Source organism: Aspergillus thermomutatus (assembly GCF_002237265.1).
Source record: "Aspergillus thermomutatus strain HMR AF 39 chromosome Unknown NODE_11, whole genome shotgun sequence".
Taxonomy (NCBI): domain Eukaryota; kingdom Fungi; phylum Ascomycota; class Eurotiomycetes; order Eurotiales; family Aspergillaceae; genus Aspergillus; species Aspergillus thermomutatus.
The window spans coordinates 21,818-47,266 of record NW_020798059.1 but is presented as its reverse complement, the minus strand read 5'-3'; the positions used below and the strand labels follow the sequence as shown (position 1 = coordinate 47,266).

Sequence of the window (25,449 nt, the reverse complement as noted above, 5' to 3'; positions counted from 1 at the left end):
GTTTAACAAAGTAAAAGGCATTCTTATGATCATAGTAGTAATAGGCATTACCTATAGGTGATAGTAAGAATTAGGGTTTACTTTTAGCCACTTTGTTAATTCAGTCCGCTGTAAAGATAGTTATATTCTTCCAAGAGTAGTGCTATCTAGCCGCCATTCACCTAGATAGCCATGTGACACTCAGCATCTGACCTTTGCAGTCTTTGGAATCTCCAACAGATCTCCCACTGGGTTTCCCTGCAGCCAGGCGTCCATGGCCTTATATAACTTAGAAAACCCTTGGTTATTCATCGTCGGCAGATCATTCCAGATTGGATGTCCCAGACGCGCCTGCGCCACTGCCAGGTACTGATATCCAACTGGATATTTCTTCAGTTCGGCCGGGTCAAAGTGCGGTACGGTGCATCCGTCAATGGGGACGACACGGTCTTTCTCATAGAATAGCTTGATATACACCACCTTCCAGTTGTCACCTTGAGACAGAAATTGATGAGCATCCACAGTAATGTCTTTGCATCATGACTTATATCCGCATCTGATATCTTGAATCTGGAAAAACTGTAACATGCCGGCGGGCGAATTGCTGATCAATATCAAAGTACAAGGCTTGGATCAACCAAGCAATAGTTAACCTCTTATTAACTCTTCTGTCAAACAGAACTAACCTGAAGCTAGTTTTGAAACATCCACATATAGTTGTTTGTATTAGCTTTGATGCTACAGTCATTCTGTTCGCCGCTTGTGGATGCCATCCTATGAATAGTGCAGACGTTTTGCATAACCAATTTCTAGAGGCCTAGCATGTAAAATCTCAAGATCTTGGCAGACGAGGCGGCTGCTAGCCTTCTGATTCATACTGCATCTTGGCGCTGATCGGAGTCTCAAAAGTACCTAGCTTAATCTTATCCCCGGCTCTGTTCCGAGGACATCGACTGTGGCTTGCAGCAACTGTCGCTGTCTATACTTGTCTCATTCAAACTCAACCGTCTAGGGAATGACCCGCTCAATCGCCTCCTCTGTCGTCAAGCTACCGTACGATCGTACCTTGTAATCTTTTGCGCTCATAAAACCACGGTAACCACCCATGTATACTCCCCCAAAGTCTTCTATTTCCAAGTCTAGAAATTCAGGGTGACAGGAATGGCACACGAAGAGCACAACATCAACTGGAACATCCTAGCTGCTAACCTCATCCACCGCTCTCCCTCCTACCCCGCGGCAGACCTAGTCTCCAATCTGTACTTTCGGTTCAAACCTACGCAAGGGCGGGAAATCGGCTCCTTTATCGAATCGTTCGTAAGGACTCTCGAAAAACATACGCAGTGCGAGCGCCGCAAATATCCAGACCAGTACAATCCCTTCACGCCGGACGAGCTGATCCTGAACGACCACGTGGCGGAGCAAATCCGCCCCCTCGCCTCCCGATGGTGCAAGGCCTACAACTGGCCGCTGAAGGATAAAATCCGGGAGACGGACGGTCTGTGCCGGCATGTCGACAGCGAGAGCTTTGCCTGTGGGTGTTCCCTGCCATACCACGAACGGAGGGGAGCCGCTTTCCAGCGGTCGTTCCATGACAACACTTGCTACGAGTTCTTCGCCGACAACACTGAGGTTTTCTACAATTTGCAGGTGCTGAACGCACTCCTTGTTCTGGGGGAGATGGACACCGTGCTGCGACTGTGCGCGCAACCGGATAACAATTTGGAGGAATCGATGCTTGTGCAGCATTGTCGATGTATGGTGAGTGGGGCGTATTTTCTGGCCTGGTCCTGCATCAATGTCACAAAATGGGCACTCGTCTGACTGGTTATAGAGCCCGGATCTTGGCTGGGACCAAGTCTTCGAAGCTGCTTTGAACATCTACCTCCTACTAAACATCCTTTACTGCTTTCCCGAGCTCTGGGACTCAGCGTCCCGGCAGGCCCGAAACAAGAAAAGGAGCGATGAGTACCGCGCCACGCGGATGTATCAGCGGACTGTCAAGATCTGGACCCATGACGGGTCGGAAAGCGACGTCTCTCGCCACCCTCACCGGCAATTTTTCGGCCTGGAGGGGCATTTTGGCTCCAGACTACATGTCTCGCGCGGTTGGGATCGGCCCGTCCTTGCCCAGCTGCGCGAGAAGGTGGCAAAGGACCGCTGGGGGCGTGAGACCACGCCGGAACATATATCGGAGCTCTCTCTCTGGGACGAATGTTTCCCGTACGGCAAACTGCCCTTTGAGGAGTTCTTGGCTTGCGGAAAGGGGGGAGCAGCCGGCGGCCAGCATCAGGCCCGAAGCGCGGCCGACGTGGCGCGGGTCGAAGCATATCTTCGGGCGAAAAGGTTGCCGCAGGAGCTGGTTCTGCAGATCACGGCCTGCACGGAGTATATTCGATCGCGTTCGCAGCTCCCTGTGCCGCATGATCCACTTCATCGACGGAACCGGACGCAGCTACGGCAGCATTTGGACCACTGCTGGCAGATTTTGGTGCGCTGCAATATGCTGGCGCGGGAACTGGGCACCAAGATCGATTGGGAGTACCGGTTGGTCGATTCGCTGGACCGCATGGTGTCGAGTCCGGTGGGGATGAATTTATATGAACGGGAGGCGCACGAGTCGGGTGATTTCTGGCAGACGACGCTGAGGGGAGGTAGTGGTGAACTTCCGTACAGTATCCCGGACTAGATCGCCGAAAAGCAGGACGGGTCGGTCGATCCACTTATGTACATATCACTATTAAATGATAATCCACGACGAGACGGTCGTTACCATAGACCTTTGAACCTGGATTCACCCACAGAGACTTAGATGAGCTCGTGACACACCTACCTAATCATACTCATGATCGGTCCATTCATCATCCGTCTCCCTCTCCCACAGATCATCCTCGTTGTCCAGCGGCTGCTTCACCGAGGTTGCATTCTCGATTAACTCATCAATCCCCTCGATGTATGTCAATCGTGGTAATTTCTTGTCCTTATCGGCGAGCAGATTCTCCAACTGCCAATCAAATACGTCGTCCGGAAGACCCTTAACCTGCGGTTTCATACCCTTCTCGTACCCGTAGATACAGAGTGATTCGAGACTTGGTGGGAGATGATCCACGATCGCAAATGATGCATCCTCCACCTGGTTGGGACCAAATCCTCGAGCCAGGTAGTAGAGGAGGTGGATTCCGAGGCTCAGATTCTTGAGATTGGTAAACCCACGAAGAGAGCACGGTGACGATCGACAACCGACTGGGTCATCCTCCGGTTCGAGCTCCTGGAGTTCTTCTGCCCACTCCTGCCGATAAACGGGGTGGGATCTCGACGATGGGCCGTCACTGGCAAAGAAAACTTGTCCTAGGCCGGGGTCGAAGGTCTCGGCCAGTGGAGTTTCTGCCTCCACATCCAAATCCAGATCCAGCAACGAATCACCGTGCAAGAGGAGAGCCCGAAGGACATGATCTGGACTGAACATGCTCAACATGCCATCGCTCGAACCTCGGCCACCAACCGCATAGGTGAACTCTTCCAGCAGTTTAGCCGACTCGATGGCCTGCACCAGATGATGGTAATCTAAATTGGAGTTTCGAATGGTGATTCTGGTATAATTCGCTGATTGGGGCGGGGGTTCAACACTGGCACTCTCCGTGCCCATAATGGCGTCGACTCGGATGGATTCCACTCCGGGCAGCCGGCGCACCAAGTTAAGGCTGCCGTACAGGTCATAGGGCTGGTAATAGAACCAGCGATAGATGCTTGTATCAGGATCGACAAGAAATCGAACCTTGCGAAGGTTATGCAGGAATGGCATAGTCTCCTGCGGGCCACTATTCGCACGGTCTAGGAAATGCTTGAAGAAATAATCCGTTGCCCGGAGAGGAGTCCCATTAGCTTGCGCAGTCACTTTCGACAGCCTCGAATGTTCCTGGCCGACAGGGCAGAAATTTAGCGATTCCAACAGTGGCGAGACGCTGACCAGCAACGCTGCCAATGCCTGGGCGAGAAACGGGGTTCGCGGGTCATGATGGCTAGTCAAAGTCAGGCTCGGGTGTTTTAGAACTCATTTGCTTTGAGGACATGAAAGCCGCACCATGAGATAGTAGAAGAACAAAGAAGGGAGAGGGAAGGGGAAAATCATACTCCATGCTGGCCGGATTCTGTAGTAGGATGTTGAGCATCTTCTCCTGTTCTTGCGGTGACTCAAAGCCGGCCCGCCGGATAGCCTCGGTCAAGCGCTCCTGGTCTTTTGGTCGGAGGGACCGCTCAGGGGCCTTCACTGTGTATGACTGCACGATTCCATATCCTAATGATGGGGATCGGTTCAGCTCTATATGGCGAACGTACCGCCCGTATTGAGGGGTTTTGAGAATCGACCGGAGAATTTTGAAGGCCACAGCCAAATCTAAGGTCTCTCGTAGCTTTACTCGGCGGTATTTGCGCCGACTGGTCATGTCACAAAGACGATGCCAACGGTGGCATTGTAGAGAGAGCGCCGCTGCATCGGCATGTGATGGAAGGTAAGAAAGGATGAGCAGGAGAACTTCGTCTGGGAGGGATTGGAGAGACATTCTTATAGAAGGAGGCACTGGAGATATCCAGACAGTCAGCCCACCGGAAGAAGGATTGATACAGCCTCTAGTCGAGAGAAGGAGAGAGGCAGAGATGTGAGGGAGGATAGGATGTCTGGTATTGGGTGGATCAACCGCCATATCATGTTGGAATATAACTACTTTTTTACCCCTTAAACAGCATTTCTAAACAAAAATTAATTTCTAATGTGATTGGGACATTGTAATTACTTATGTTCTATAATATGACAGTCTAGTAGGGTCTGTAGGGATAGTTTAGATAGCCTCATTAGCCTGATTCCTGCGTTAAATGAACTCCTGCCCTTCCTAGATACAAAATCCCTCTTTTTTTGGACCTGCTTTTCATACATAGTGTGTAGATCCTAGAGTTGCATTTGGGTCTGAGTTTGGGTGAGTTCTTAACTAGTTAGTACTGAATCACTGTGATTTTAAGTTTAGATTTTAGAACTTGGAACCTACCCTGACCTAGTATAAGTTTATTATTGATAGCATGCTGGTGGATGAGCAATGCTTGGTATGTCACTGTCTATACCCTGACAAAGACTGGCATCGTCTCAATGGGACACGCAACCTCAACGTCCTGACCTCCAGCACGCACCATTTCCTCCCCCCATAGCCTCCATGAAGCTCCTGCGGGCAGATACACTGTGATATTTCGCTGTTCGGCCTCGAGAACTGGCGCAACAAGATACTTGGCCCCAAACAGATACTGCGTCTCAATTTCCCAAGACTTCTTGTCCCCCGGGAACTCATAGAATAGAGTCCGAATCACTGGCGTGCCCTTCTCATGCGCCTCTCTCATCAAACTCCTCGTGTAGTCCCGCATCTCCTCACGAATTCCGATGTACTTCTTGCAGATCTCATACACCTCCTCGCCATAGGACCAAATCTCATTGTCGCCGCCTGGAGCGGTCGGCTGATCGGCAGGCTTGGGCTCCCGGTCACCGTGCAGACGCATCACGGGACAGAACGTACCCCATTGGAACCACCGGGTGAAGAGTTCCCGGAATGCGGGATCAGCGGGGTTGCCCCCATGGAAGCCTCCGATATCCGTCGTCCACCACGGGATTCCTGCGAGGCCCATGTTCAGGCCCGCGGCCAGCTGGTTGCGGAAGGAAGCCCACGAGGACGCGATGTCGCCGCTCCAGACGAGAGCACCGTACTTTTGGCTGCCGGCCCAGGCGCACCGGAGCAAGTTCACGATGTTCTTCTGTCCCTCGGCCTCCATGCCTTCGTAAAAGGCCCGCGCATATTCCCTGGGGAAGATGTTGCCGATCTGTAGGTTGCTGCCAGCCTGGTAGCGGTAAATGTCAAAGTCATAGATCGAGTATTCCGGCTCGGCTTCGTCGAGCCAGAAGACCTTGATCCCTTTGTCGTAGTAGTTTTTCTTCGCCTTTTCCCAGATATACTTGCGCGCCTCGGGGTTCGTCGCGTCGAAATGTGTGATGTCGCCGTCACACTGCATAGCTACTCGAAGGCCGCGGTCATGTCTGATCAGTAGACCGCGTTCGAGCATCTCCGGGTAGTTTTCGGATAGGTTCTCGACTGTGGGCCAGATGGAGACCATGAGCTCCACCTTCATCTCTTTGAGTTCTTTCACCATTGCATCTGTGGTCGCAACCACCCCTATCAGCAACTACCGATGCATCTCATGCGGCTGGAGTAGACTCACCTGGGTCTGGCCAGAATTCGGGATCAAAACTCCACTCTCCTTGGTGCTTCCAGTGAAAGAAGTCAATCACAATAACATCCAAAGGAACATTGCGTCGTTTGTACTCTCGCGCGACGTTGAGCAACTGCTCTTGGTTCCAATAGCGGAGCTTGCACTGCCAGAATCCAAGGCCGTACTCGGGCATCATCGGGACATGCCCTGTCACCTTGCAATATGCCTCTTCGATCTCCGCAGGTGTGTCACCCGCAACAACCCAGTAGTCGAGGACCTTCGTCGAATATGCCTCAAAACTCATGATATTTGTTCCGAGCACGGCTCGTCCGATCCCGGGATTGTTCCACAAAAGACCATACCCAAGAGAGGAGAGAGCAAACGGAACGCTAGCCTGGGAATTCCGATGTCCCAACTCCAAGTCGACTCCCTTGAGATTCAGATAAGGCTGCTGATACTGGCCCATACCGTATATCTTCTCCTTCGGGTCTAGCGACTCCAATCGCATCGTGAGATGGTAATCTCCTCCCAGGATTGGTCGGAGCTCGCGCGCTTCAATCTCGAGGGCGCTGCACTTCGGGTCCATTGGATCACGACGATGACGGGCATATTCTTCCAGGAGCTTCTTACCCTTGGAGTTGTAGATTATGATCTTGCCTCGTTGGGAGACAACCGCCTTGATTTTGCCATTTGAAATACTCGCCTCTTTGCCGGCGGGGGTATCGATGATCGCCTTGTGTGTGCTCGGCTTCGAAGATAGCGCCCAATCCTCAGATGGCATAGACGCTAACTTTGTAGCTCTGATACGGAAAGCATTCTCGCTCCATGGCTGGATCCAAAGAATGTGGTCATCAAATCGGTAGACGAGCTTACCGTCTTCAGCGTAAAGCATAGTGGACAAAGTGAGTGATCAAAGCTCGATATTTACGTCTGTCGGTCTCTTCGCAAAGCTAGAAGTATGAGTGGCACAGAGAGAAATACGTTTATTTTGGGGTACAGCTCACTGATATGAGAAGGTGGTCTCTGCACTGCGTCTTCAGTCAGAGTCCAGATTGGCCAGCGCATCATCCCTAAATGTGGAACGGAGGTCCACATCATCTCCATCGCAGCTGTCTATGAGCCTGTCATAGTTTTTGTGCTGCAAGAGGGTCTTGCAGGCGCGATATATGGCTGCAATTGATCGCTTATGTCCTCGGAAAAAGTCCTGTGGAGGTGGAGGTGGAGGTGGAGGTGGGGGAGACGACCAACTAATCCTTTGGAGCTCAAAGAAGCGGAGACGCGCTGTTCGTCCACATCCATAGGACTATAGTCCTGGAATAAAGGTTTAAGGTATTGGAGAATAGCCTAAATTGAGGAATGTTGCAAATTTGCGGGACACGTAACGGGGAGAAGGATGATTGTTCGAGCGGGGAAGTCGAAAGTCTTCACTGATGCTCTTGAAACAGTCTGCGCAAACAGTAAGTGATGGTGCCCTCACTACCTGGGAATCTACCAAAAGCGTAGCAAATGACACTTGAGTCTGAGCTAACAAGGCTCAAGTCTTATATACTCCTCCTCCTATTGCATTCACTATGACTGCATTTCTCCCTTCATGGTATCAGGAGTGGCTCGTACAAAAGCCAGGACGATGGAAGACCCAGGAAATTGACAATAATTGCTATCCGTGATTGATTCGAGGTTCTGATTCCATTGACTGCAGATAGAGTACGCTCCAGATCTTGGGCGAGCCGACTGAAGACCTTTAGCCAACTCTCCTTTGCCATGCCATAAGTGTACCTATGTAAGATAATCCGGCCTGAAAGTCAAGACGGGCACAAGCAAGTCTATCTCAGTATAGCCCTGTCAGTATAGCCCTGTCAGTATAGCCAAAGGCCCAGGATGTGCCTAATACTGGCACAGGAACGCAGCATCGTCTGAGTAAACTCGACGAATTTCGCGTATGATCCTTCTGATTATCCTGCAGCTTGAGGAAATGTTTTAGGAACAATGTATCTGAGCTTTGAATCAGACACCATCTGGAAAAACCGAAAGCAACAATGACGCACTGGCGGGATTCACGTCAGTGCTCGCACGGGAGTAGTAGATTGAGGCCTGCAGACTTGACCTGAGTCTCTGAATCTTGTTGACAACCTTTGATAGCATGTTGATGAGGCAAACTTGATTTCCATGTATGCCGCAATCCCAGCGACAAAGGCAGTCTATCTGGTGACTCAATGAAGTCAGACTGAAGATTTGTAAGTAGTCTTTGTTGCATGTCAGTCATCAACCTGAAGCTCATCGCCAGTTTATTCCAGCTTCACTACAGGAGGATAGTGTCGAGCTGTCCAATCTCACAAGATCAGGCGATGACGAGATGGTAGCGCAAAGAGAATGTTAGTTCAATGAACGTTTCCTCGAACGACTCCAGCTTGCCAGAGAGGATGCAAAGTCGTCCGCAGTGTTGTTCGAATAGACCAAGTCATCCAACTGCAACAGCTAGACCATGCTCAAAGCCATATTTCGCTCAATGTTACCTTTCATAGATAGAGTGTAAATCCAATTGCTTCGTCGGTGAAGACCATATACCTATCAGCTGGTTGATATGAAGACAGACCTGATATGCGGCGGAGTCGGAGCTCTACTCCGCCCGACGCCTTTCCCAGTTGGGCAACCTGGAAGTAACTTCATCACCAGCTGGACTCACTGCTGCTTCAGTTCGCTGCATACTTATCAACTCCACGTCTTTCACGGCCCCTCAATTGATTGTCACTTCTCGTATAGATCATCCGCCTTTACGAATCTGCCGACTTTCTTTTGTCCACGTACCTTCTCTCCTCCATCATGGAGGTTGCCAGCATGACACAGCCAGACCCGGCAAACGGTGCTCACTCAACCTCCATCGCCATGGACGCCTCTATGGATATCGACATGGATATTGACCTCGGACCACTTCCAGAGCCGGAGCCAATTGAAACAGTGAGCGAGAATGATCCCAATTCGTCTGCTTTGCTCTCTTGTGGTTACTAACACATCTCAACCCTCCTTAGGAACCCGCGCCCGCCACAGTCACTGGTCAGGACGGCTTGGTCGATCCCACAACGGCTGAAGCGCAGTATGAGAAGGTTCACGTACGGGGTGTTGACGACTTAACTACGGATAATATCAAACAATTCGCGACGGATTACTTCTCTGGCGAAATCCCTTCCCGTATCGAATGGATCGACGATACATCCGCAAATATCATTTACTCATCCCCCGAAGTCGGCCTGCAAGCTCTGGCAGCTTTTACGCAGGCCAGCGAAGAGGAAGATACATCTTCGTTCCCAGCTTTGCGCTTACGGTCCGCCAAGGCGTTGTCAACCCACCCCGAATCTGTGCTTCAAGTGAGGTCGGCAGTGAAGACCGATCGCAAAAAGCCCCGGGCATACGAAGCCAGTCGATTCTATCTCATGCACCCCGAACACGACCCCCGGGAGAAGCTGCGACGAGAGCTCGCAGACAGACGACGTCAAGGCGGTGAAACCTCGAGCGATGGTGACTATCAACGGAGACGGTTCGACGGTCGGGAGCTTCGACGGCGAAGAGACCGTGACGCGGACGAACATTTCAGCGCTAATATGTACGATGATGAAGGCCCAAGTGCTAGCACCGACTATTCAGACACAGAGAGAGGTCGCGACGGACGAAGACGGAGCGGACACCGGGAGCTTTTCCCTGACGAAGGACGTTCATCTGGACGCCTTCGAAATCGGAGCGCCTCTCCAGGTCGTGACACGCTGGCCGAGAGTGGTCGTCTAGAGCAAGAGGAGCGCGGCACACGAAGTCGCTTCCGGGAGCGCTCGCCACAGCTTAGCCGTCGCAACCAAGGCAAGGAGCTTTTCCCCTCTCGTACTAGCGACAGCGATTCCAATTCCCGCGAGCTCTTTCCAAACAAACCAACGTCTAGTTACCTCAAGAAGGAACTTTTCCCAAGCAAACAAAGCAATCATCGCCGCTCGGATGCGATCGATGCCGCGGATGAGACAGCAGATCTGTTCTCGAGGAGAATCTCCGTGCCCCTGGTTGATAGCGCTCGGGACCAGAACTCGTCGCGCAATAAGAACTTCGACTTGTTTCCCGACTCGGCGAATCAAAACGGTGTCAACATTCGTGGAGCAGCTGGCCAGGATCAGGGTATCTCGATTCGAGGTGCGGCCAACGGTATCTCAATCAAGGGTCGAGGCGCATCTGTCCGAGAGCTGTTCCCTTCCAAGTACAATTCCAATGCCGGCAAAGAGTTATTCTCTGATAAGATAGAAGGACGAGGAGGCCCTCGAAGGAGGGCCGAGGACATGTTTGGCTAAGGGGAATAAAAGCTCTCGCATGAAGCATTAAAATTTTGGAATCTGCTACTCTTTTGTTTCATTCTGCTCTAAATACCTAAGGATGGCCTGATACCATTGCATACTGAATTCGTCCGAATCTTTTGAACTAGTTCAAATTTCTATCCAAACTGTATTAGTATGACGATTTCTAATAGTTCCTGCATGAAGCAGTCAAAATTTCATTCCGGAGTACCTCGTTCTTGTAAGGCATTATTATTTTAGGAATGGAACTCGCTCACAGCGATTTGACCTTCGTTCGTCTTCGTTTGTCAACCATTCCGAATCGCCAGACGCACCAGCTCGGCAGGATGACTGCAACAACACAGCTGGCCAGTATTCTAGTGGCCCGCTTTCTTCGTATGAATAATTATACAGACACCCTGAATGTATTCATCCGAGAGGCGGGACTTCCAGCCAACGCGGGGCAACCGGATGGAAAGACCGACGACAAGAGCGAGTGGACCATCGAGGGAATCCTCGAGGAGAAACAAACATTTGATGAGAGCTTGAAATTTGAGCGATACGGTCAAAATGAAGAGAAAGACGTCTGGACGGTTCCAGGTCGGTTAACAATCGTTCCCTCGCTGTCTTGCGGTTTCGACGTAGCCGGGAGATATTTATGTTTGCTGACACAACCCAGCACCCTCAACACCAAATGTCATCCAGACACCAACCTCTGCCAATCTGTTGGCATGTTCGGTAGAGCCCTGGCACAATCCTAGTCCGAAGGAGAATCATGATACCCCGTCACGTTACATCGTCGCCACGGGTGCAGATAGACAAGTGCACCTTTTCAAGACAGACGAAGGCAACGATGTTGTCGCTTCGTTTGCTGGACACTCTGACTCCCCGGTGTTGTCATACGCGCATATCCAAAATGGCAAATACGTCCTTATGACCAATATGTCCGGTCAGCTTCTTCTCCAACGGGGTGCTGAGATTCTGTCCCGCCGTAAAGATCATGCCAAGTATGCAGTCAAGGTGATTGCATATGAAGAAGATGACCAGCCAGACGAAATTACAACGAAAGTCGTATGGGTCGCTACCGCTGGCTGGGACTCCAAGATCTTACTCTACCGTCTCCGTATCCCCAGCAGAGCAGGAGATCCTGACCGCGTGGAGCTCAACGAGCCCGTCACCCACATCAACCTGCTAACCAACCCAGAATCGATCCTGTTCGTCCACCATCCAGATACCCAGGAACTCATCCTGCTCGCCTCGCGGCGCGACTCGACCTATCTCTTCTACTACGGCGTCCCGTCATCGACGAGTACCGACACACCCAGCAAGTGCAGGCTCCTCGGCAAGCAGAACCTAGCCCCTCACTCAAACGCCTGGGTGGCGTTCTCCCCTTCATGTCTTGCTCTGAGTCCGCACGACCCCGGCCTCATAGCTGTCGCGACTTCAACCCTCCCGCACATGAAAGTTATCATAGTGCGCCTGCTATTCCCCAAGCAGGGGTCGTCGGAGTCGTCGGAGTCGTCGGAGTCCTCTCTGCCCTTGGGCAGTACGTCCGCGGAGCCAGAGACACAGGCCACGCAGGCCATTGCTGCGCTTGCGCTTCAGAACCGGGAAGATGCGGCCATCATGATCCAGGCGAATACGTTTGCGCCGCAGACGGTCTACTCCACTCCGCAGGTGGTTTGGCGGCCGGATGGGTCGGGACTGTGGGTGAATGGCGATGATGGGGTGATTCGGGGGGTGGAGACTATGACGGGGAAGGTTACGGCGATGTTGAAAGATGGGCATCAGGTTGGGTCGAAGGTACGGGCTATCTGGGCTGGTTGGGTTGAGGTGCAGCGAGACGGCAAGGTGGTGAAAGAGGAGTGGCTTGTAAGTGGTGGGTTTGATAAGAGGCTTGTTGTTTGGAGGGTGTAGATCTTGTTTGAGACTATTGAGGTCTTGAAGCAGGTCCTCTGAATTGGAACGTATGACGGAGCTCAGAAACCGTCATCAAAACAGAAAGAAAATCGGAAGATAATGATAATTATCAGAACTATCTTGCTTACGAGTATGTAGCCCTCCGTCCATGCACCCTCTCGCCACGGGAGAGAAAGGGAAAGGGTGTTTGGTAATAGGAGGGCATGGGATCTCTTCTCGGCACGTTGAATAATCCTTCAGCAATCGCGCATGGAAAAAGACACGAAGCTGTACACACATATGCCTGAATGTACGAGTGGGACGACGGACAATCGATCCCGGTGTAGAAGAAAGCAAAAACAAGACTGAATCGAATCGGGACGAAGACGATGCAAGACGAACAGCGGCTCGTGCCTTCCTGCCCCAACCGTAGAACCAAGATCATGCTCCAGGCACTCATGATGGCCAAGTCGTGGAATCGAATCCATTTTTGTGTTATTTAACAAGCCGTCGCGCGAAAACCCAGCCAGGCTCTTCCGACATGACGCTTTGTGTCATCGCACGTTAAACCAACTCAAATCGCTTCCCATTTAATTTCGATGATTTAATTTATGCGACCTCCCGCTTGCCCTCCTTGCGCTCCTTCTGTAGGATTGTTAGCCATGTCCTCCGGCACCCAGCTGCCTCCGACTCAGCAGCAGTCAAGATCAACGTACCAGAGCCTTCATGGTGCCGTGGAGAGCGTGTCTGTGGTTGCGGCGGAACTTGGGGTCAACACCCTTGAGGGAAGGGTAACGGTGAGTCTTAGGCTTCTTGATACTGTTGGAAACAAACGGCAAATATCAGCGACCTGTCTTTCCCCTCTTGAAAAAGCTGGTTGGTGGATAAGTTGCATGCTGGTCGCGAGTCATTCAAGACCGATTCGGTGATGTCAAACTCATCACTGCAACAAAATCCTTCCTCCCGACTGAAGTATTCCGATTTCAATATTGCTGAGGACTGTACGAACCCGTTACGGTGAGCCTTCTGGCTGCGGTGGTGCTGAGACGCGTTCTTGGACTCTGTTCAAAGTGCAAATGACCGTCAGCGATTTCCGAACCGTCCAGGGAGATTGTGCTGGTATGAAATCGAATCGAGAATTCCAAAAAGCCGGGTTTCAGGTAACGTACTGGCCATCTTGACGGGATGTGTCGCAACAAGAAACGGGTTGACGATGAGTTGGCGGATTGAAGATGTCCTTGAACTGAGCAGAAGGCTAGAGACCCCCAAAAGATTCAGGCTAGGGCTGCTGGAAAGATTTGTGTGGGATTTCGCTTACTGCTCCAGCGGCTAGCGTGATTGGTCCATTAAGTCCAGCCAACTGCGGCAGCGCCAAATGGCTAAGGTATATGATGTTCACAACAACACTTGCTGCCAGCCTCTATCATGCTGTTCCTCTACGCGCTGTGAGACTTCTTGCCTATATGATTGTCTTTCAATCTTGACCCTTGTAGGGGGCAACTTATCAATTCTCAAGATTGAGTACTTGTGCCCTCATAAGAACGGTCGCAAATGTGAAAGGGATCCCGTCCTGATTAGTAAGCTGATTGCTAAACATCGCTTGGCACGGATGAACAAGTGACAATGATGCCAGAGATCGCTTGCTTGTTACAGGAGGGTAGTAGGGCGAGTCAACAATAGTTCAGGTGCTCAGTAAGCCATTGTGAGCTCGAAAATACATTTGCATAGGCGAGGGATATCCGGTACGAAGATCAAAGACACAGCGTGTAGGCACGAATATCACGTGATTATATATATCGTGGTGCTTGAGAGATCCACATTGAATCGTACGGAGTACGTCTCCGACATCAATGTATTCCTTAGTAGAGCATATGCCATTGATATTCCTTTTGAAAGAATCTGCTGATGGCCCTGGGCATGCCACTGCTGTCCGAAATGGATACGAAAGCTTCGCAATCGATGTAGGCGCAATGCGCGATGGAGTCTATGTCCTAACAATAGGCGAGGGATATTGGCCCTTCATGATAGAAGAATACTTTTTTCATCATCATCAATCCATCAACAAGACCTTGTATATAACACACAATTTCAGGGTCGTTCAATTAGCTGGCTGAAGATTGGTGTTGAATTCTTCGGGGTTGTTATATTTGTTGCCTACTTCAAAAGACGAGTTCTGTCACGTGATGTGAAGAGCCGCTAGGGAACAACCGGCATGCGGACTTCGACCTTTGCATCTTTGACCCAGGTTCAAGAGGGATACCATCACCACCTTCTCCCTTCCATCCATTGCAAGATGAGCTCTCTTCGCTTCGCTCGCTCTGCCCTCAGGGCTCGTCCCTCTGCTCTCCGCGTTCCTCTCCAGCGCAGAGGTTACGCTGAGGCTGTGTCGGACAAGATCAAGCTTTCCCTGGCCCTTCCTCACCAGGTACGATCCGAAATAACTGAGCGCATCCTGCTGCTCGTATAGGCTGGAAACTGACATAGGTATCTTGGAACAGACCATTTTCAAGTCGACCGGCGTGTACGTGACGGCTCATTCCCTTCTGATCGACGACCGACGATTCTGACCATGACTTGAATGTGTACTGACCAGCTTGCCCCTACAGTGTCCAGGTCAACATCCCCGCCGAGTCCGGAGAGATGGGTGTCCTCGCCAACCACGTTCCCTCCATTGAGCAGCTCAAGCCCGGTCTTGTTGAGATCGTTGAGGAGGGTGGTGCCAACAAGAAGTTCTTCCGTACGTCCGGACAACCCCGCTAAGATTTGCGCTGCGATATTGCGGTTCCACGAAAATTGTCGCATTGCTTTCTTTCAGCATGACACTAACAAGTCTGCGTTCTTCAGTTTCTGGTGGTTTCGCCGTCGTTCAGCCTGACTCCGCTCTGAGCATTAACGCCGTGGAGGCATACCCCCTCGAGGACTTCAGCGCCGATGTAAGTTGTGGAAACGAAGAAAATGTCTTGATATACTTTTTTGACCGTCATCTTTCAATTACAGGCTGTCAAGTCCCAGATTGCCGAGGTTCAAAAGATTGCCAGTGGCAATGGCAGCGAGCAGGACATTGCTGAGGCTAAGATTGAGCTGGAGGTAGGTCAACCGCAAACACCTTGGCATGAACCTAGACTCAATGACTAACGTTGTCACAGGTTCTGGAGACCCTTCAAGCCGTCCTGAAATAGATTCCTGATGTACATAACCATTCGCGATTGCAATTCTGAACTTGTAGAATTATAACAATTCTCCGGCAAGGTCCTGTCAATGATTCTTGCACCTTATCCTACCATGTGCCCTACTCTGTGAATCATGGAGTCCTAACCCTCAGGAGAGTCGTGCGGGACTCGAGGGGATCACGCCTTCCCAAATGGAATCGCAATCTACTAACTTCCTTACTTGGCCCGCAATCCTATTATTCTTCATCCTCTCCCTCGATCCCTTATATCTAATTGACAAGCTTCACAGGTCTCTTCTTCTGCCGTCGCCCATTTTCTGATACCTACAATAGTTGACAATGGGGCAAGTAACACCGCAACAACAGTTCGGCCCTTCACATACATTGCAGTTTGCGCTGGAGAAGCATCTGCAGGAAAATGCGCCGGTTACTCCTTCAAAATCTCCTAACAAGATCAGGCTCACAGAATCGGAAGGCGACATTCGCAATGTGCTCGACGAATATCCAACCAGATTGGGTCTGTCTCATGTGCTTGAACTCGACGAAGTTCGAAATGACCGAAGTACGAACGCCAAGGCTGCTACTCCAACAATACCCTTCAGTCGGCAGCCTAATACGCACTTTGTCTTTGATGAACCCTTGCCCACAAATCCAAATAATAGTCCGGCGTCTGAAAGCGAGCAGGCAACCCAGCTTTCGTCTGCGCACCTGTACCGCGATAAAAACAGAAAAAGTACGCTCTCTTCACATAAGCCTAACATCATCTCGATCACCTGGCCAGATTGCAGCTCAAAGAAAGTCCAAGCCAACTTTTTGAAAAACGAAGGTGGAAGCATTTGGAGACCGCCAAGGCCACCAAAGCCTCCTTTCCTCACTAATGCTGCTGGAGAGGGTTCCAAGCCTTCTGGCCAAGCACAACCTCGAGCAAGTATAATCTCACCAGAGCGCAAGCACACCAAGCCATCGCCCCGCGCAAGTCTTCCCCAGCCTCGAAGATGGCCTCGACCACATTCTCGCTTTGTGGAAAATCTTCCTTCGGAAGAGAAAAATGCTTCAACTGTGCAGAAGAAGGAGGCATGGATCAATTCAAGCCCACCTAAGCCTCATCATCAGCGGAAAATCGCCCATCGCGGTACTGAGAATGCCTACCGTGTTTTATTAGGCGACCCAGACAAGCCATATCCAGCTGCAATACCTACCAATGATAGATTACCACTGCTTCGGGCTGTACTTTCGCCTGACTCCCGAATCGCATTCTTGAGGTCACTCAACACCGACTATGGAGCCTCATCTGGCAGACTGACAGAGAATAAATTTCCAAAGCATTTAGCTGGTTTGCTGTCGCGCCCTTCAAGATTGATTCCCCACTGGCAGAAGCTAAGCAGCTCCACTCCGATAATATTGAGCCTATACCAACCTCTGTACAGCCCGCGGTGCTCCTCGTTACTTCAAGTTTCATACATGGTGCACGTGGAAGCTGTCTTACCAGCCGACCGGAAACGTACTGCAGATTCCGAACAGGATGTGCCTTCTTTCCATACTTCAATGGATGGGTATACACGTCTTTTCCAACTCCGCCTCCCTATGCCCACCTTATGCTTCGACATCGTCCGGCTATTCGTCATTGGCATGCGGCATCCGATCTTAATGACCGTTGCATCGCTATTCGTCTGTGTCTTCGCAATTATCCTACGATTCCTTGCTGGTATGGGTTTTCACAGTCTATTCAGGCTTCATGAAGACCGCCCTTATTCGGAAGAGGAAGATTCGGATCCCGTTGCATTCGAAAAGTGACGGCTCATACTTGCAAATCAGGGTTCGGAGAACTATATGGGAGCAACGGAGTTTAAACGGAGATCCTCTGTATCCCAACTCATGGTTGTTTTATGGCTATACCTTTCTAGTGAAGAGACTGCTACGTTCTTTCCTATGCATGTACAATCTCCAGTGAGCCGGACTATAGTCATGAGTGAGACCGGAATGATCAGACAAAGAAAATTTTACCTTATCAATTGCTCTATCATTTCAGAACCTAGGAACTGAATAGCGTGAAATGAGAGAGCCCAGAGACAAGGCACAGAAATTCAAAATAGGATGGGCCGCATATACAAGGACAAACATGACGACATCACAATCGGTAAGCCAATTTCAATACATTATTACAATCTGAGAGACAAACTGAAAATGGAGAAAAGAACCACCCCAGAAACATGAAGCATGACGACGTGTATCATTACTTGCCCTTCACCAATTCCTTTAGTCTCTTTTCAAGGACCTGTCGACCTTCAGTGGTCCTCCACACCTCATGAGGCGCACCCTTGACGATATCCCAATCCTTCAAGTTCTTGGTGATCTTGGTCAAATCCTCCTGCGTCTTGGCCCACTTCTGGCTCTTGCGGACCTCGACCCCGGAGCTTACGACGACAAGCGGCGTATCGGGCATCTGGACATGGCGCGCCGTCTGAATCTCGGAGGCAGTCATTGACTCGGCGACGAGATTCTCCTGCAACTTGGCCTTGAGGAATTTGCCCGTTTGGTACGCACTGCGGCCGTAGACGCGGTCTTCCCGCGTGCGGCCCTTGAATATGGCGCCGGCGATGCGGTCCAGGCCCAGAGGGGAGAGGATACCACGTAGCCAGAGCAGGAAGCCGCGGCCGGCGTTGCCCACTTGGCCGAGGTAGTCCTCGTGCATGGCGTCGATGAGCATGATGCCCTTCGTTTCGAGGAGGTGGCGGCTGGAGAAGATTCGGCTGTAGATAGACCCGATGCCGGAGGAGACCAGGATCCAGGGTCCTTCCTCGCCGGCTAGGGCGAGGGCTTCGGAGAGAGCATCGGCGGCCATGCCGGCGGAGTGCGGGGAAGGGGCATTGTCGGACCAGGCGTATCCTGGCCGGTCCCAGTAGCAGTAGCGGTCGATGAGGCCTTGTTTGTAGACGTCGTCGATGAATGGTTGCAGGGAGTGCTCGACTGGGCCTTCGCCGCCTTCGAGGAGGACGGTGGGTGGTCTGTTTCCGTTGCCGTCGGTAGAGCCGTTGATGGGGCCGACACAGGCGAGGTGGACTTGGTATTTCTCACCGTTGACAAGGTACTTTTGTCCTGGGGCGGGGAGGGAGGCATCCCGGGCGCGGATGATCAGGGTTGCAGTGAAAAGGATTGAGACTATCGCGATCACGACCATGAAGATCGTTTCGAACAGGACGGCGATCCATTCCCGGAGTGACCGGCGGGTTTCCTCTCGTCCGGTAAGGCGCTCCTCTTCCTCCCTCTTGCCCCAGGCAACGGTGCGGTTCTGAAGGATGTTGAAAATGGATATCAGGGTGACCCAGACGACCGAGGCGATACCGACCCAGCCCTCTTCTACACGGAGCTGAGGTACGCCGAGGATGATGCACATGTCCACAAAGAGAAAGATGGATAGTACCAGGCCGGATATCGTCATGACCTTTGACGGGACAGTGAAGAATAGCAGCGCGATGATGAGGTAGCTGACGGTGAGTGTGGTATACGCGAAACTGAAAAAGCCAGAGCCACGGCTGTGCATCATTGGAGGGCTGACGAAGATGGAGACGAGCAGGAACGTCCACCAGACAAAACTGACGGCAAGGAAGAAAGAGGAGAAGGCTCTGAGAGCCCTGACACTCCACAGATTGTAGGGGGACACCTGATAGTAAAAATATGTTAGACAAGCACGAACACAGGAGGTTTGCTCTCTTCAACATCCAGGACGAAGCAACTTACTGCAGGATCATCGGGACTCAGATATGCTTGATTTTCTCTCGGCAGTAGTCGTGTCCGTTCATCTGCTTCATGATACTGCCCTCTGGATCCATCATCTCCCTCACGCCCTTGTTCCTCCCGTTCCGAGTCATCGTTCCTCCGCCACAGTGAAACCATCGTCCTCTGCGCGGCCTAAGTCATAGGTAGAACTTCAGTAATAGATGACAGTGGGAGTTGTTGTGACTGTGCTGCCAGGAATATCACGCGAAGAATAAAAATTAAACTTGAATATATAGGGATGGGTGAATTATGAATGAGAAAGAGTCGAGACACTGAGATACTGATAGATCATGAATCCTTGGTGGAGTGAAGGAGTTGACGTCATGACGAACGCAGCGAGGGCAGCGCCAAGGAGAGGGTTCGACACCAAACAGGATCTGCGATTCTTTTTTAGGCCGTAGATAGATAAAATGTTTGCCCCCGGAAATGGAGCTGGTTCCCAGCTGATCAAGGGGATCTCCATCATCGACGATCCTAGAGGGCTAGAGGGCCAGAGCCACCGATGAATGCATTATCCAGCTCCCGCAGATCAGGCCCGGTGAGGTCATCAATCAAGTAGATCATTCTCACAGAGGTACCTCTCTCTATGGACCTACAATCTGGAGGAAGCCTCAACTGACTGAGGGGCAACAGAAGGCTCGTTGGGTCTCAGTAGTGCCAGTGATCTGGACTAGAGATGAGTGCACGCCCATACTGTTAGAGGAGCATTTTTTGGTGTCTTTGATTTTGGAAAGGTACTGCACAGAAATCGATGCGGAAATATATATCAGGATCCATTTCAGGGGGGTTTGAATCAATATCAACGACTGGCGCTTGGAACCTTTTCATGCTCTAGGATCCCAACATCTGAAGATTTATTTGCCATCGATGAAAATATCGATGGTTCCAAGCGTCTCTTAGTGATAATGGACAGGAGGGGATGATGTTGATGCTGAGGACCTGAGGACATGTCAACGTTGACTCCGTATTGTTATCGATAAGGAAGTAGACACATGCTCTTCAAAGCACACAGTAGCACATTCATCAACGTCTGCTTTGCATGTCCAGGATGCTTTGATAATAAGACAATTGAATCAATGATATAAAAATCATTGTAAATGTCAGTCCTATTTCTCCTCCTCTCCACTATCTAGACCAGTGCCAAAACCCCTGTTTATGTTGGGCTTACCCCACGGTTGCCACAACGCCATCTCCTGATGGCATGTTGGCTATCCATATGAACTTCCTTCCCCAACCAACGAATTTGCTCTGACTGCAATATAGAGGGATATATAATCGGACATAATCATAGTTAATAACCGTCCATGAGCGATCTTCACAAGGCTTTTGCCAAATCAAAGCTGGCCAAGTTGCCGCCCGAGGCCCCTCCTATATTCGAGTCTTCGTCAATGAACCCCCACGACGAAAGCAGTCACGATGAGGACTCCTCTTCAGTCTCATCGGCAGGGACTGTGGTTCCCTCGCCAAGCAGGCAGCTGTTCGCCAGAGCCAGCCAAGGGTACGTTAGCGCAGTCTTCCTGCGCATGCATATGCATCCCCGGATCCATCCACCCAGCCTTCCCCATGGGACTCCGGCGTGCTCATATGGCGAAAACCCTGCTAATGAATTCTTCAGATCGTCTGAATCCTCCTCACTGAGCTGGTCAGACTTCTTTGCCCAAGAGCTCTTTCTGACCCAAGAAACCGGCAATCTCCGCATCGTCCACCATGTCTATCTCACGCTACCTGCCGATTCAGGTCCACTCTTTGTCATGCACCATGGAGCCGGTTCATCGGGTCTCTCATTTGCGACCTGCGCGGGTGAAATCCGCAAGATCCTCCCTAAAGCTGGGATCCTGTCATTAGACGCGCGCGACCACGGCCGGACGTCGGCGGAAAGGGAGGATGGAGGGGTGGTGGAACTGGATCTTAGCCTCGAGACTCTCAACCGAGATTTGGTCTACGTGGTCCGCAAGACCCAGACGGAAATGGGCTGGAAGGATCTTCCGGACCTTGTTCTTGTTGGGCATAGCCTCGGGGGGGCTGTCATTACTGATGTTGCGAAGAAGGGCGAGCTAGGTTCCAGACTACTGGCTTATGCGGTGCTGGATGTTGTCGAAGGTATGTGATATCGACCCGTGGCTGTTATCCCGTGGGTTGATTTTCTGACAATGCACAGGCTCAGCCATGGATGCCCTCCAGAGCATGGAGAAATATCTCTCCACTCGCCCTTCCAGATTCCCCTCGTTGACATCAGGGATTGAGTGGCAGTAGGTCGAACTAATCTCTTCCTCTGCGACTACAAAACTAACCCGCTGCTACAGCACACGTTCCCGGACAATCAGGAACAGAACCTCAGCTAGAGTCTCCGTCCCATCCCTACTCTACAGAGAAGAAACCCCCTCAGACCCCTCCAAACCCTGGGTCTGGCGGACCAACCTCTCAGCCACGAAGCCCTTCTGGGAAGACTGGTTCATCGGCCTCAGTCGGAAATTTCTTGAGGCGCGCGGCGGTAAACTTCTCCTGTTAGCCGGGACAGATCGGCTGGATAAGGAGTTGATGATCGGGCAGATGCAAGGTACGCTGTTCCAGTTGTTTCTGTTCTTTGCCGTGTATCTGCCGTTGCCGTGCCGTGCCTGCAGCTGACATGTTATGTTCAACCCAACAGGGAAATATCAACTCCAGGTCCTCCCCGAAGCGGGCCACTTCGTCCAGGAGGATCTGCCGGCAAAGACGGCCCAGATCTTGGTGGACTTCTACAAACGGAATGATCGGAGCGCGCTCGTGCTTCCGCCAAAAGTGGCTGATATGCAGGCTTCCGCTGCCATGCAGAAGGGCGCAGGCGCTTCATTTACTGGTTCGCAGTGTGGTGGCAGCACGCGACATCCGCAGAAGCCGTAGAGTAGTGAGAACATTTCTCTTTTCTATAGTTGCGCGGCTTCCTGACAAAGAGGGATTGTCATGTCTCGGCTGTAAGACTTACAAACATGGATTTGATTAAATCATTATTGGACAGATGAAAGCTGGGGACTTTCTTTGTACTCATTTGAACCTAAGCATTGCCAATGTAACACCGATGCCGTCCCCCCCACGACGCCGCCGAATATCAAGCCATCAAGCCCCATGATGGTCCAGTGAGTAATGGGAAATGCAAGGGAAGAGATCAAAATACAACACGGGTATCTGGCGCCACTTTTGCAACGTAACGAAACTCACAATTTCTCGTCAAGGAAGATAAGCGCCGCCGGAAATAATCAGATTCATGTTGGTGAACTTGACTTTGTAGACGGGACTCTTCTTCGTCGGGAAGGCGCTGATCTGGTCAGGTGTAACGACGACATCCTTTCCTTTCTTCTTGCCCATTCCCGGAGCAACCGAAGTCGAGGGTTGGGTGGAAGCGGCCGAGGGGTTGCCAGCATCGACCTTTGTGCCTGCTCCGCCTTCTCCGACTGCACGACCTTGGGACGGATCTTGAGCTGGGCCGGTGACATCCCACACACGGACAGTGCCGTCGGCACCGCCAGAGACCAGGACAGTCGACTCAACGCTCCAGCTAAGGGACCAGATGCCTCCTTTCCCATGACCGCGCATGCGCTTCAACAATCTTCCGGGTGCCAGATCCCACAAGAGGATCGACCCCTGATCGTCTGCGGATGCAAGAAGTTTGCCGTCTCTGCTGCAGGCCAAGGCCGTAATATTGCCGGTGTGACCAGTGAACATCCGCACAGCGTTACCGGTGGTAACCGCCCACATGCGGACGGTATGGTCGGAGCTGCCAGTGAAGATGTAGGCAGAATTCGAGTGGAAGCAGACGCAGTCCACATCCTGATCATGGCCGACGAAAATGCGCTGCTGACGAATGTGGTCTGTAACCCAGAGACGAGCGGTCTTGTCATGTCCGCCAGAAACAAAGTAGTGACCAAAAGGTCCCCATTGAAGATCCCAAACGGGCTGATCATGGCCCTTGTAAACGACCATGCACTGCCATAGATCAAGAGACCAGAGTCGGATGGTCTTGTCTGCAGATGAGGAGAGTAGCCAACGGGCGTTGGTCGGCGCTACAGCGCTCTCTGAGCGTGTGGCAGAAGGTGCAAAGGCTACTGCATAAACCGGACCAGAGTGCCCGATCAGACGACGCGAGTTCGAGGGAGGCGCATCATCCACGTTGTCGTAGGTTGTTTGGATTTTCTTGCCATCCATACTCCAAACACGAATATACGACTCCTGCATGCCAGCTGCAACGAGCATATTATCGTCGGAGAAGTCCAGGCAGTTGATTCTATCACTTCATTAACAAAAATCTCCAGTCAAAGAAAACCGTCGTTACTCACCCGTCATAAGTGTTGTGGAATGTGAACATGCAAACACTGACTGCGGGACCAACACCTCCCGTCCGGCCCTCGATTCTGAAACGATCACGATTCTCTTTCACCTTTTGAACTTCCAGAGCCACATCGCGTGCAGTCGAGGGCGGATATGGAATGTCGGCACGACTGGGCGCTTCGTCGTCTTCTTCCTTCTTGATCATCTGGTCAAACTCCTGCACAAGACTGTTGTGGCCAGGTGCCGGAGGATTCTTCATGTCTTCATCTGCTAATTCGCCTCGTACGTCGGTCTCGAGTGTTGATTCCATGGGAAGCTTGCCGAGTCTAAGCCGGGGTAATGTCCCAGCCATTGCCGGATTATCACCGGTATAGGCCGATCCAGGATGGTGACCGGGAATGCCTTCGTCTTCAGCCGGAAACGTTTGCCCCGCTCCTGCTTGGCCTAGCATAGCAGCGAAGCTGAACCGATCATCGGACGCACGCTCTTTGGTAATGATTGTACAGTAGCTGCTCAAAATAGCGGACATAACAGAGCCTCCCTCTTTCTGCTTGATCTCAAGAAACTGCATGAGGTTCGAAAATGCTGGGTTGCTGAGTACTAAGCGGTACTTGTTACCCCGGTAGAGTTTGGCTGTAGAGTTATCCTGAACGTGCTCAGGAAGACTGATGGGTTCCAATTTGCGGACATCGTCTGTGTGCTCCGGGAGGAAAAGGTTCTTGTTCATATCAAAGAACTGTTTGGCTTCTTGTGGGTAATATGATGTAACCATGTTGAGAAAAGAGTAGACAAAAAGCGGCCACAGAACGCGCCTAAGTTCAGGCTGTCCGAAGATAAGCATTTGCCCATGTTGATGATGAGAAAGTGGCCTACCTTGTACAGATCTAGATTGTCTTCTACCCAGACTTTCAGTAGATCTAGATGCATGTACATTAGTATATGTCTAATGATACGATAAGTAGGAATCTCCTCACCGAACCCCAATCTATACTTGGGACGTGCATCCTCGCCAAGAGGAGGTAAAGGACGGCCATCGATTTCTTGGTTAGCAGATTCCATGCGCAGCATGGCTTCAGTACGGCTGTATCCTTTCTTGGCCAGGTAATCAATGACCTAGAAGATAACATTAGCAACGCGGGGAAAAATGCCTGTACACCATGTAAAACCAAGCCATGAAATGAAGTACTGAATCATGAGAGACTTTGTTTCTCATGGGTATATGGAAAGCTGCAGCCGCGGCTCTCAAGCTGAGCACCAACAGCCTGTTTCAAGAGTAACACAGCCACAACAAGCCGCTTATCAACGATGGAAACACCCCACACAAGAGAGATACTCTGAGCAAAACCCACAAAACTCATGCGCCAAAATCTCCAGTACTTACTATTTGATTCAGATTCTGCTGCGACATCGCACCACTCGGCGGCGGCGGCGGCGGACCCGGAGTCGGAACTCCAACTGGGGTGGTAGCTCCCATGGGCTGCTGGGGAGGCATAGACATACCACCACCACCACCGGGACCGATACTTGCACTTCGAGGTGCAGGGCTCGGAGCCCCGCCTGGCGCAGACATGGCCGCGACACTAAATGTCCAGATACAGACGGACGCTTCTTTAGTCGAAGCCAAAGGCTGCGTTCGATCGAAGAGCGAAGAGAAGATGCGAAAGTGACTTGATTTGGGATGGTTCAATAAATCGGGAGGCTTGCGAAGTCACGTTTCTGATATTGAGCTAGGACTTTCTGGGGTTAGCGCTGGAGCTTGGTTTAGGTAATCAGGCT

General features: G+C 51.3%; 10 protein-coding genes across 10 annotated transcripts; 6 read left to right on the top strand and 4 right to left on the bottom strand.

The window, feature by feature from the left end:
- Positions 1 to 1,140: 1,140 nt before the first annotated feature.
- On the top strand, positions 1,141 to 2,668 carry CDV56_105338 (uncharacterized protein; the record flags this gene model as incomplete). The annotated part of the gene is made up of 2 exons (XM_026758957.1): positions 1,141 to 1,740; positions 1,814 to 2,668. The coding sequence occupies 2 exons, from the start codon at positions 1,141 to 1,143 to the stop codon at positions 2,666 to 2,668; spliced, it is 1,455 nt and encodes a 484-aa protein (XP_026618190.1).
- A 144-nt stretch (positions 2,669 to 2,812) lies between these two features.
- CDV56_105189 (uncharacterized protein) lies at positions 2,813 to 4,538 on the bottom strand (the record flags this gene model as incomplete). The annotated part of the gene is made up of 2 exons (XM_026758808.1): positions 2,813 to 3,998; positions 4,111 to 4,538. 2 exons carry the CDS (start codon positions 4,536 to 4,538, stop codon positions 2,813 to 2,815), a joined length of 1,614 nt encoding a protein of 537 aa, XP_026618189.1.
- A 547-nt stretch (positions 4,539 to 5,085) lies between these two features.
- On the bottom strand, positions 5,086 to 7,114 carry CDV56_104995 (putative glycosyl hydrolase; the record flags this gene model as incomplete). Its single annotated transcript, XM_026758614.1, has 2 exons — positions 5,086 to 6,185; positions 6,232 to 7,114. 2 exons carry the CDS (start codon positions 7,112 to 7,114, stop codon positions 5,086 to 5,088), a joined length of 1,983 nt encoding a protein of 660 aa, XP_026618188.1.
- A 1,928-nt stretch (positions 7,115 to 9,042) lies between these two features.
- On the top strand, positions 9,043 to 10,544 carry CDV56_104700 (NCBP3 domain-containing protein; the record flags this gene model as incomplete). Its single annotated transcript, XM_026758319.1, has 2 exons — positions 9,043 to 9,177; positions 9,249 to 10,544. 2 exons carry the CDS (start codon positions 9,043 to 9,045, stop codon positions 10,542 to 10,544), a joined length of 1,431 nt encoding a protein of 476 aa, XP_026618187.1.
- A 329-nt stretch (positions 10,545 to 10,873) lies between these two features.
- CDV56_104542 (uncharacterized protein) lies at positions 10,874 to 12,443 on the top strand (the record flags this gene model as incomplete). The annotated part of the gene is made up of 2 exons (XM_026758161.1): positions 10,874 to 11,126; positions 11,206 to 12,443. The coding sequence occupies 2 exons, from the start codon at positions 10,874 to 10,876 to the stop codon at positions 12,441 to 12,443; spliced, it is 1,491 nt and encodes a 496-aa protein (XP_026618186.1).
- A 2,275-nt stretch (positions 12,444 to 14,718) lies between these two features.
- CDV56_104235 (F1F0 ATP synthase subunit delta) lies at positions 14,719 to 15,604 on the top strand (the record flags this gene model as incomplete). The annotated part of the gene is made up of 6 exons (XM_026757854.1): positions 14,719 to 14,850; positions 14,924 to 14,946; positions 15,032 to 15,162; positions 15,270 to 15,358; positions 15,423 to 15,512; positions 15,572 to 15,604. 6 exons carry the CDS (start codon positions 14,719 to 14,721, stop codon positions 15,602 to 15,604), a joined length of 498 nt encoding a protein of 165 aa, XP_026618185.1.
- Positions 15,605 to 15,933: 329 nt separating this feature from the next.
- On the top strand, positions 15,934 to 17,388 carry CDV56_104056 (uncharacterized protein; the record flags this gene model as incomplete). The annotated part of the gene is made up of 1 exon (XM_026757675.1): positions 15,934 to 17,388. The coding sequence occupies one exon, from the start codon at positions 15,934 to 15,936 to the stop codon at positions 17,386 to 17,388; it is 1,455 nt and encodes a 484-aa protein (XP_026618184.1).
- Positions 17,389 to 17,827: 439 nt separating this feature from the next.
- Positions 17,828 to 19,488, bottom strand: CDV56_103848 (uncharacterized protein; the record flags this gene model as incomplete). Its single annotated transcript, XM_026757467.1, has 2 exons — positions 17,828 to 19,255; positions 19,333 to 19,488. 2 exons carry the CDS (start codon positions 19,486 to 19,488, stop codon positions 17,828 to 17,830), a joined length of 1,584 nt encoding a protein of 527 aa, XP_026618183.1.
- A 1,187-nt stretch (positions 19,489 to 20,675) lies between these two features.
- Positions 20,676 to 22,251, top strand: ppe1 (putative ribosomal protein/carboxylic ester hydrolase (Ppe1); the record flags this gene model as incomplete). Its single annotated transcript, XM_026757186.1, has 5 exons — positions 20,676 to 20,869; positions 20,987 to 21,471; positions 21,530 to 21,620; positions 21,675 to 21,928; positions 22,019 to 22,251. The coding sequence occupies 5 exons, from the start codon at positions 20,676 to 20,678 to the stop codon at positions 22,249 to 22,251; spliced, it is 1,257 nt and encodes a 418-aa protein (XP_026618182.1).
- A 324-nt stretch (positions 22,252 to 22,575) lies between these two features.
- CDV56_103254 (putative transcription initiation factor TFIID subunit) lies at positions 22,576 to 25,243 on the bottom strand (the record flags this gene model as incomplete). The annotated part of the gene is made up of 4 exons (XM_026756873.1): positions 22,576 to 23,629; positions 23,682 to 24,496; positions 24,547 to 24,786; positions 25,055 to 25,243. The coding sequence occupies 4 exons, from the start codon at positions 25,241 to 25,243 to the stop codon at positions 22,576 to 22,578; spliced, it is 2,298 nt and encodes a 765-aa protein (XP_026618181.1).
- Positions 25,244 to 25,449: the final 206 nt, after the last annotated feature.